Below are 11,538 nucleotides of genomic sequence, written 5' to 3'. Positions count from 1 at the left end.
CAAACACATTTAATTAACAATTCCCAGTAAAATAAGTTCTAAATAATTCAATTCCTTGGAATTCGTTTTCTTTCTACCCAAATTTCATTTTTGCTATCAAACGGATCCTAATTATTTTTTAGGTACTTAATTTGTTGCCAATATATATATATATATATATATATATATATATATATTTGGCTTTGGTTGTTTTATGATGTTAGATAACGTTATATATGCTCTTTTATTTTTTTATATAGATAACTTGTTTTTGGTTAAACTTTCTGAATATATAGTTTTTGAATGAGTTGATTCAATAAAGGTGTATCTGATTGTAAGTATGAAATTTCTATTGAAAGAAAGCAAAGTTCTAGGCAATTGAACATACTTGATTAGTTTAATTTTTAATCTAGAAGATATTATACTTGTTTATTTTTTTATTACTATGTAGATGAAAGAGAGAGGAGAGTGAATTGTTTAGAAAATAAAAATCTAAACCTCTAAAAAAATGATTTCCTTATTTTTGAGGAAAATATGATTACATGAACAATTTTTGAAAAATATTTTTCATGAAAAAGTATATAAATCAAAGAGCTCAAAAGTAAGAACTTAATTGAAAAGTGAAGTCAATCAGAGTAATGTTGAAATATAATATTTGAATATAATACCATTTTTAACATTTTAAAATATATAAATTTACAATGTAATAGATCTATCAGAATTGTTAATAAAATTAACGGTTCCCTAAATAAATAATTAAAGCATCGTGATTAAAAAAATTCATAAATTCAAGTGGAGTTAATGATCCCATTGGCTTCTATAGCTCCACCTCCTTCAATCACTGACATCCCTTTACCTGACTGGGACTAATAGAGTGGAATTAAGCTATATGTACATTGTTGTTTACATCCTTCATGATATTTTTTTCTGTGTCAAAATTTGAACAGTAATATAATAGGGTGTTATATAAATCAATGACTTTGATAAATGTCATGTGAACGAATGTTAAATTTAATGTAAAAAAGAATATACACATAACATGATTGAACATATTTATACTACAAATACATTGGATTTTCTCGGGAGACGGACTTGTACAGGGGAAAATCACATGTGCAAATGGATTAGTTTACTTGTACAGTTTTGATTTACATAATTCTTTACACTCATTTACATGGAGGGGGATTCACATATAATAAATTACATGCGGACTCCCTTCATGTAAGAAGATGTAAATGATTATATATAGGGTTGTGCCGTGTGGCTTACACTCCCTCCCCCCCACATGGAGGGAGGTCCACATGTAATATAATATTCGTGGTCACCCTCCATATGAGAGGGTATAAGACTGTGTGTACATCATCAGGTGTTATATATATATATATATATATATATCAAAATCAGTGTACAGACAGCTCTTGTTCCTTGGTCTATTGTGGCACATCCCGTTATTTACCTCCCTCACAAAGCTCTAAGGAAGGGGCGATAGGAGCTTTCAAGATTGGATTTTTTTTTTTTTATATATATATTAAAAGTTTACAACTGTACATGTAGCAAGCACATCTTGCGATTTACCTCATCCACGATGGTCCAAGACAGGATCGGTGGGGCCCCCTAAGGTTGGGGTTCAACCTTTTAACAATGCCCATCAGTCGGTAGCATTGACGTATGACAGTTGGGGAACAATAATTTGCTCCCAGCCTCGAATAACGATAGTCTGTGAAGAAGACCCCTATCATTTTTATACGGTCTCATTATTAGCAATCCACAAAAAATAAGGATAGCAAAAAACTATTAAAGCCAGCTACATCCAAACTACACATCTTGCGATTTACCTCATCTACGATGGTCCAAGACAGGATCGGTGGGGGCCCCTAAGGTTGGGGTTCAACCTTTTAACAATGCCCATCAGTCGGTAGCATTGACGTTTGACAGTTGGGGAACAATAATTTGCTCCCAGCCTCGAATAACGATAGTCTGTGAAGAAGACCCTTATCATTTTTATACGGTCTCATTATTAGCAATCCACAAAAAATAAGGATAGCAAAAAACTATTAAAGCCAGCTACATCCAAACTGTCAGTGGTCGAGCGAGTAAGTGCACAGTCGCGAGGTTTCCATTAAAGTATATTCCATCGATATTGATATATTTTGCTGCAGATTGAGCCTTATTTTGGAGGAAAAAATGTATTTTGAAATAATTTTTTTGAAAAATATATAGTTAAAAAACAAAAAACAAAAAATTTTGATTTACGTGTCAAATTATTTTATTGGAGAAAAACTATATTTTAGAATAATATTTTTTGAAAAATGTGTGGCTAAAAAATGAAAAAAGTTTTTGATTTACTTGTAAAATTATTTTATTCAATAATTTTAGCTGAAAATGAATTTTTAAAAGATGAATTTTTGAAAAAATGAGGCTCAAATAGATGTTTAGTCCTATAAAAAAAAACCTAATTCTAAAAGTTTGATAAAAACTTAAGTTAGAGTTAATAATTAATTTTAACCTACATTTTACGGGATTCATAATTTTTATCAATTTTTCAATAATATATTTTATCAATATCTACTAAAAATTCGATTTTAGCTAGGACTAAACATGATTTAGTTCGATTCGATTTTAAAAAGAATTAAACCAAACCCGAATTTAGGAGTATTTAGTAAGTAGAACTGTTGGGTCTAAATTTAATTATGCACTGTTCAGGTTCGGTTCAGTTCAATTTCCAAATTCCGTACTATATTTAATTTTTTTAATATTTACAAAGTTATATTAATTCAGCTAATGACATGTTCAATTTTAACTCTTATAAAATAACATAATCTAATCTTATATATCTTTTTGTGTATATCTTTGTTGGATTTTGCATAAATTTGATTTTTAAAATCACAGGAAAATGAAAATAGCGAGATCACAATATTGAAGAAAGGATTAGGCGAGTTTAATTCGATTTCTTAATAACAGCAGAAATGGCACTACGGTATAATAGAGATTTCGATAAAATTTAAGTCAATTTGATTAAGTTGAGTTTGGACTGAAAATTGAAAATAAGAAAATCATATTTTTGGGTTTGGGCTAAATTAATTAATTAGCAAATATATTTAAAAAAATAAAATAATTTGACTTATTTAAGATAAATAAATTTTAAAAATTAAGAAGATTCGATTCTTGATCTAGAATAAAAAATCGAACCGAACTCGTTGGTTATCGATTCAGATACTCATTCGAGTATTTAAGTTAAGAAGAACAACTCGGTTGGGTTGGGTCGGGAGTTTTGTCCAACCATAATTTTAGCCCACGTTTAATTTAGCTGAAAAGCAGTTTTTTTTAATAGAAAAAAAAATTTTGATGAACTATTTTTGAAAATTTTATAAAAGTGATGACTTATAAAATATGTGATAAAAAAATAAACTTAATTAAAATAAATTTTAAAAAATGAGAATTCAAATTTGGACTAAAATTTCTTCAACTTGTTTTGAAGGTGGGCCCCCATTGTCAGGAGACAGTACATTAGGCTGTACAAGCCTTGATAGGCCGGTGTACAAATAACCTAATTCAATGGTTTTAAATAGACCCTCAATTTCCGCACTGATGTGACAATTCTTATCCTATAAAATCGTGGTCATTAAAACTCACACATTTATGGCCTCAGTTTGTAGGCCAAAGAAGTCGCTCCCGTTGATGGCTTAGAAAATTGCAACGGAGGTCTACCGACTCTTAAGGATAGTGCAACTAAGTTTTTACCGCATGCCAACTTGATATTTCATATTATTTCCATGCAGAAAGACCATGGATGCCCAAAAAATCAAACGTTAGGTCGGGGACTTGATTGCTACTATCTTCAATAGGGGGACCTAAATTGCAATTTTCTCATTCATGGATAGAGTTCTACACTTGCACTCGTTCCTCTGCTAAATGGTCACACAACCAAATTCTGACTGAATCTTTAAATTTATAAGCCTCCAAACTTGCTACAAATGCTAAGCGCAGCTAACGATAAAATATTTTGGACGTAAATTAAATTTTTTTTAGAACTTTTTAAACCACACTTTCTTAAAAAAATTCACTATTTTAAAACTCAATTTCCTACTTTAATATTAGACAAATAGGGGTTAAGCGATTAAAAATTTTAAATAAAATGATATGAGTTTCATTTAAAATGTCTAATCTTTTAATTGACACACATAACGGTAACTTGTATCAGCTTGACTGCATAGCATTACACTTTTAAAATGGGGTCAATCTCATCATTAGAAACAAAAACTTGAAAATTTACTTGTGATCACATGCTGTACATTCACATAAATCTTGGATTATACAATTAGCCAATCAATGTCTATAACTACTCATTTACCTAAATTTTGAATTCAAACTAGAATAATGCTCCTTGGCCAGCCTCGGAGGTGAGATGACAGGGTGTTGTGACAAGATGAAATTATGACACGTGTCTTTTCGATCATTGTTAACCAAATTGTCCAAACTAAGTTTCACACGGTTTAAACCTCAAGTACAGATTTTTTGAATAGAATTTGGATAGGAGCACCCCGTTGGCCCTTTATTTTTTTTTAATCATTCAATAAAAACTCATCAAGTGTATTTTCTGTAACTTTCTTCTTGATTCTTCGTGTACTTGTAACAGCATCTCTCCTTTCGCACCTTACACCCACCAACTACTAGCGTGTATCCAGACAGAAGGTGGTAGGTGGACTATCCACGAGAATCGTTGTTCAAATTCTACTTTATACAATATAACAACAAAAAATTAAAATAAGACAGATTTTTGCTTACATCAAGGGATTTATTGAACGGGGGGTGAAAAAAGTGAAAAACAAAGAGCAGAAGGCAAGACTAAAAAAAGTAAAAACCACACTCTAATGGCACAATAACGAGAAGAAGACGAGCTTTGTTCGGTGATGTCGATAGTACTATTCGTTTCTGCTTTCAATACTGTGTTCGACTATTGGTTGTTGAGAAGAGTATCATGGATCAATTTCTCAAAGTTGCAGTAAGAAGAGCCTCCAGGTTTAGCTGCCAACTGAGCCTTCCCTTTCAATTCCAATGCCTTCTTCCTCATTTCTATCCCTTTTTCCCCCTCCATCATCACCCTCACCATTTTCTCCACTTTCAATCTGTTAACATCCCCTTCAATCTCCACTCCAATGTCCCATTTCGTGCACGCGTATCGACAATTAGTTTGTTGTTCGGCGAAAAATGGCCAGCAAACCATTGGCACCCCTTCTGATATAGTTTCAATCGTTGAATTCCAGCCACAATGTGTTAAGAATCCACCAATTGCAGGGTGCGCTAGAACTTGTTCCTGTGGACACCACCCCACCATTAAACCTCTCCCTTTAGTCTCCTCCAAGAACCCTTCTGGTAAAATTGATCCTTTCCCATTCATCAAATCTGGCCTAATGATCCACAAGAAATGGTGATTGCTCTTAGCAAGACCCCAAGCAAATTCCACTGTTTGATCAGGAGACAATGGCGTGATGCTTCCAAAATTGATGTAAAGAACAGAATTGTTTTCCCACTGATCAAGCCAAGTTAAACATTCCATGTCTTCTTTCCAAAGGTTTGATCCAATGGATTTGAGTTTTCGCTCGTAAATTTCTTTTCCGAGCAACTGGAGTGGACCTATAGTGTAAACATGATCGTATTTGGCTCGAATTGCCTCAAGAACTTCATCTTCCAATTCATCAAATGTATTGAAAATGATGGCCTTAGCCCTTGATGCGTTTTCGTGCTGAACAATGTTGTATTTCAGCATTATAGCATTAGGATCAGTGGTTCGAATAAATGTTGGAATGTCCTTTAGTCTAATGCCTTTCATCCCTGGAATCCAATCAATCTCAGTCTCTAAATATCCATTTGTCAAGCAACTTTCATCTGTAAAAGTCAAAATCAATCAAATATTTCTTAAAACTAGAGAAAAACATGTTCATAAGACATGGACAGACCGGCCCAGATAATTTTAAGAAGAAATCATACCTTTAAGAGGGACATATCCTCTGGCAACAAGTTCGCCATAGTGAAGGTACCCCATGAACCCACAAGCACTTGTCGTGTAAAACAGCACTTCAGGAATATTGAGCTGGTCAGCAGCATCCAAAGTAAAACTCATGACCCCATCAGAAACTATGCAACTAACATTCGGACAATTCGATGATTCATTAAGGTTCCTTATGAGTTCCAAAAAAGGGGCCAAACAATTTTTCGACATCGACTGAGAAAGTAAAGGTATATCCTGTGTAGCATCATTGTCGGAAAATGGCAGGCCATCTGGGATGGTTTTGAACTGGAAATCTTCGAGGCCCTTAACAGCATCAGGGCCGCGGGCACGAACAAGGCGGTTGTGATTGAACTCTGTGTTGACGAAGGTGATGAAGAATCCCTTGTAGTGAAGAAGTTTGGCCAATTTTAGCACCCAATTTTAGCACTGGGGCTATGGGTATGGGATTACTACAGCATGAGGCTTCATGGTCTCGCCTCATGGTCTCGACCAATGAACTCTTGTTTCTTCACCAGCTCTAGAAACACAGTTGGATTTATAAGTGTGTGAAAGCGAAATAGCAGATAATAAAATAAATATATTTTACTTCAGGAAAAATTGTATAGTTGGTTCTTTATCTATTGTTCTGATAGCAAATTGATTCTCCTCCTTTATGATTTACAACCTTACTCCATTGAGAGAAATTGTCCAAATTTTACTAAATTGCCACGACCGTAAGAGAAATATGCACAATATTAAATTTCAAGACAAGAATGTAACTTAACCTTGGAGACAAAACATAACTTCAAACGGTTAGACATACATAAACCGCATAACGATTAAGCAGACGTGGAAAATTTTAAATAGTAAAAATTGATTGTGCAACTATAATGACAAATCGAGCAATTCCTCATTTAATCTCCGTATTCTTGGTAGGCTTGTTCATATCTCGCAATGTATTTTTACTACTTTAGATTAGAATTATTTGAATCAAGGTGTCCATTTGATTCCATCAATCATGCAATACAAATTTCTTTTTACAGCCTAATTAGAAAAATTGATTTTCACACACCGTGCACGAATCAAGAGGCAATGCACGTGCAAATAAATAATTAAAAATGTCTTAAAGACTTCAACCAACCAATGATATGGGGTAGTTGGCGTTTTGCCGTGGTAGAAGAACACGCGCAACACGAGATCCTAACTTTTGTTGATATAAAAAAAGAAAAAAAGAAAAAAGCCTTTTGTTGCTCTTTCGTAGGGATTGTCCCCCATTTATCTAGGGATTCATAATTTTTCTCCTAAATGATGATTCTAGTGAATTAACATAAATAGGTATTCATTGGTAAAAACTTTGTATTCCATCTTAAAAACGTTAATCTTATTAACATGAATAATTCAAGCCCTTATATTTTTGTCTATATTTTGATAATTAATCAATGTGAGACTTATCCTTAACATGTCTCTACAACACGATGACTCGTTTCAGCCTGCAAACCTTGAAATTCGTGTACTCATTCAAGTTTTAATTGAATTAAATTGTTTATTTAAGTTTAATAAGCTCTAATGACATATTAAGACTTGATATTTCATTTTAAAAACTCTAATAACTCAAATCCTTATACAGTGATCTATATTTCGATAGTTAATCGAGAAATTTATCCCATAACATTATCGTCATTTTTGTGAGAAAGGAATGGCAACGGCTAATTGCAATAAATCAACACATGCATTTAATAAAATTAACAAATGATTGAGACATATTTCAATAAGCACCCAGGTTTGGAAATAATTAGCTTTTGTTTGGTCAAAATCTTGAACGTTGAAGAGTAGTTGAGAACTCGCCAAATAAAAAGGAGTTTGGAGTGGTAGTCCGCAATTCGTAATTTTTCTCCTAAATAATGATTCTAGTGAATTAACATAAATAGGTATTCATTGGTAAAAACTTTATATTCCATCTTAAAAACGTTAATCTTATTAACATGAATAATTCAAGCCCTTAAATTTTTGTCTATATTTTGATAATTAATCAATGTGAGACTTATCCTTAACATGTCTCTACAACACGATGACTCGTTTCAGCCTGCAAACCTTGAAATTCGTGTACTCATTCAAGTTTTAATTGAATTAAATTGTTTATTTAAGTTTAATAAGCTCTAATGACATATTAAGACTTGATATTTCATCTTAAAAACTCTAATAACTCAAATCCTTATACGGTGATCTATATTTCGATAGTTAATCGAGAAATTTATCCCATAACATTATCGTCATTTTTGTGAGAAAGGAATGGCAACGGCTAATTGCAATAAATCAACACATGCATTTAATAAAATTAACAAATGATTGAGACATATTTCAATAAGCACCCAGGTTTGGAAATAATTAGCTTTTGTTTGGTCAAAATCTTGAACGTTGAAGAGTAGTTGAGAACTCGCCAAATAAAAAGGAGTTTGGAGTGGTAGTCCGCAATTCGCATATTCTTTTATTTTCTATATGCTAAAGTTAGTGTCCTTTTCATACTAGAAGATTTTTTTGTGCTCATCTCATAACCTATATATATATATATATATAGTATGTGGCGTAAGCTTTGTCAATTCACTATTTCACTAAATCATCTAAAATTTGGTTTGAAGTAAAGATGGCAACTGGGCAAGGCTGCCTTCTCTGCCACGGATTTTTGAAAGGTGGAGTGGGGACGTGATTGGAACGGGGAGCATTGTTTGGAAGTGATTATAAATAAGTAAATATGAACCATCGATCGATGAAAATATTCTCATTTATTTGTAAATATAATTTAAATTTGCAGACATAAACATAAAATAAAAAATAAGGTTACGTAACGAGGTGGGATAGAGGGTAGATTATTTTGTCACATATATAATGCCCATCACATGATCCAAAAGCGTGCAGGAATATCATTATTGAACACCCGTCTTGAGAGATTAGTAATATAATTCGAATCGTGCACGCACTTTTGTGTATTTTTGTTCAAATGTTTGGAATTACACACCACTATTTTTAATTGCTAAATTGATTATCCCTTCTCTCCTGATATAGTCTAAGATATAACAATTGAATACTCAAATTAATCAAGTTTAAGTAAGCTTACGAATCAGCAATGGTGTAATCTAGTAATAATTTAGGCGCGTCGAATATACTTTTATCCACAAAATTTGTAGTGCCCATAATTTACTACTCACTTATTATCAGCATATTTTATAAAATTTATAGTAGGGATGGCAAAACAACTTGTTTTACGTGATATTCGTGTGCGCCATCTAATCGGAGACGGGGTCGAGAAGAATTCAGGGAACATGGTCCTGTCTCGTTTAAAATTCATTTCAAGATATAAATTTTTTTCCACATAAAAAAATAAAATTATCATCGTTTCTAAAAGAAAAATGAATTTTTATACTATTTGGAATTTTTTTTTTTTATAATAATTTTCACTTGCTAAAAGCATTAAAAATATAGAAGCAAAAAATATAAAGGTCGATCCCGCCTCACCTTAATCAGGTATGGGGTGTGGTAAGAAAATAAAGATACATGATGGGCAAGAATGGCTTCCGTGATCTCGACTGTCTCATTTTCCAGCTTATAAGTATCAAATATGTTTTTAGAGGGTGTTTGAAACACATTTTCATATAAAAATGTATTTTAGAATAGTAAAATGATGGAAAATGTGTGGTTGAAAAATAATGAAAAGTTTTTTATTTACATCTAATATTATTTTAATAAAGAATATGTGATTAAAAAGAAGAGAGAGAAAAATATATTTTGAAGAAAATGGGTACCAAACGGGACCTTAATATGATTGGTTGAGTTATGTAAAAATTTCCAAAAAGAAATCATTCCTTGATTGATTTGGGGTACAAAAGTCACGGTACAAGACTACTAAAAATTGAACAAAAACATGAAAATCAAACAACTATTTCTTAAGAAGGATCTCATTAATCAAAAACTCCAAATTCTGGTAAGAAGAGCCACCTGGTTTAACTGCCAATCGAGCCTTCTCTTTCCATTCCAAGGCCTTTTTCCCCATTTCCTTCCCTTTCTCTCCCTCCATCAAAATTTTCACCAATTTTGCAACTTTTTCTCTTGTCACCTCTCCCTCAATCTCCAAACCAGTCTCCCACTCGGTACACGCATATCGACAATTCGTTTGCTGTTCAGCAAAAAAGGGCCAGCAAATCATTGGCACCCCTTCTGATATGCACTCTATAGTCGAATTCCATCCCGAATGTGTCAAGAACCCTCCAACAGAAGGATGTGCCAAAACTTGTTCTTGATTACACCACTCCACCATAAGGGCTCTCCCTTCGATTTCTCTCGAGTATTCTTCTGGCAAAATCGCACTTTCACCACTTACTAAATCCGGCCTAATGATCCATAAAAAGTGCTGATTGCTATTGGCAAGTCCCCATGCAAATTCCAGCAGCTGTTTGGCGGATAAAACTGTAATGCTGCCAAAGTTGACATAAAGAACAGAATTTGGTGGTTTTATATCGAGCCACTCAATGCAGTCGTCGTCTTCTTTCCACAGGCTCGACCCAATGGATTTGAGTTTGGGATTCTTTATTTGGTGCTCTAGCAGTTGGAGAGGACCAATAGTGCAAACACGTTCAAATTTTTCTCGAATGGCCTCAACAACTTCTTTTTCTAAGTCATCACACGTATTAATTATCACGGCCTTGGCCCTCGATGCATTCTTGGTTTGCAGAATATTGTAGTTGACCATAATATCTTTTGGATCAGTTGTTCGAATGAAACTTGGGAAGTCCCGTAGTCGAATATCTTTCATCCCCGAAACCCAATCGAGCTTTGTATCAAGATAGCCATTTGTTATGCAGCTCTCATCTGCAAATCAAAACTCAAATTAGCCTTGCAAGAATCGTGGAAAAGTTTTAATTAGGCCAACACAAACCAATGTGTACTGGGTACCAAACATACCCAAAAAAAGGTGCAAATCTTAATACAATATAGGTATTGATGTAATTATATACCTTTAAGTGGAAAGTATCCTCTAGTTACAAGTTCAGCATAGTGACAGTAAGCCATGAAGCCACAGGCACTTGTAGTGAAAAACACAACTTCAGGAATATCGAGTTGTTCAGCAGCATCCAAAGTAAAACTCATGACTCCATCAGAAACTATGCAACTAACATTCGGACAATCGGGCGAATCATTAAGGTTGTTGATGAGGTCCAAAAAGTGAGGCAAACAATTAGTCTGAACTGAATCACAAAGTGCAGGTATATCTTGCGTAGCATCTTTATCTGAGGAAGCGAGGCCATCAGGAATGGTTCTGAACTGGAAATCCTCTAGACCCTTAACGGAATCCGGTCCCCGGGATCGAACCAGACGATTGTGGTTGTACTCTGTATTGACAAAAGTGATGAAAAATCCCCGGAAATGAAGAAGTTTGGCCAATTTTAGCACTGGGGCTATGTGACCTTGTGCAGGGTATGGAATTACGACAGCATGAGGCTTCATGGCTATTGATTTCTTTTCCTTCTAATGCTGTATATCGACTGGTGCAGTTACAGATAGACCCTATGGACATATTT

General features: G+C 33.7%; 2 protein-coding genes across 2 annotated transcripts; both read right to left on the bottom strand.

Moving 5' to 3' along the window:
* Nucleotides 1–4,559: 4,559 nt before the first annotated feature.
* On the bottom strand, nt 4,560–6,456 carry LOC111381661 (7-deoxyloganetin glucosyltransferase-like). Its single transcript, XM_023005462.1, has 2 exons — nt 5,968–6,456; nt 4,560–5,865 (listed from the first exon to the last, which is right to left on the bottom strand). The coding sequence occupies exons 1-2, from the start codon at nt 6,197–6,199 to the stop codon at nt 4,934–4,936; spliced, it is 1,164 nt and encodes a 387-aa protein (XP_022861230.1). The 5' UTR covers nt 6,200–6,456; the 3' UTR covers nt 4,560–4,933.
* Nucleotides 6,457–9,794: 3,338 nt separating this feature from the next.
* Nucleotides 9,795–11,538, bottom strand: LOC111381652 (7-deoxyloganetin glucosyltransferase-like). Its single transcript, XM_023005455.1, has 2 exons — nt 10,975–11,538; nt 9,795–10,828 (listed from the first exon to the last, which is right to left on the bottom strand). Exons 1-2 carry the CDS (start codon nt 11,462–11,464, stop codon nt 9,900–9,902), a joined length of 1,419 nt encoding a protein of 472 aa, XP_022861223.1. The 5' UTR covers nt 11,465–11,538; the 3' UTR covers nt 9,795–9,899.

The sequence above is a fragment of the Olea europaea genome, chromosome 3 (genome assembly GCF_002742605.1).
Source record: "Olea europaea var. sylvestris chromosome 3, O_europaea_v1, whole genome shotgun sequence".
Lineage (NCBI taxonomy): Eukaryota > Viridiplantae > Streptophyta > Magnoliopsida > Lamiales > Oleaceae > Olea > Olea europaea.
Note: the sequence above shows the minus strand (reverse complement) of the source record. Positions and strands in the feature narration are given on the sequence as shown.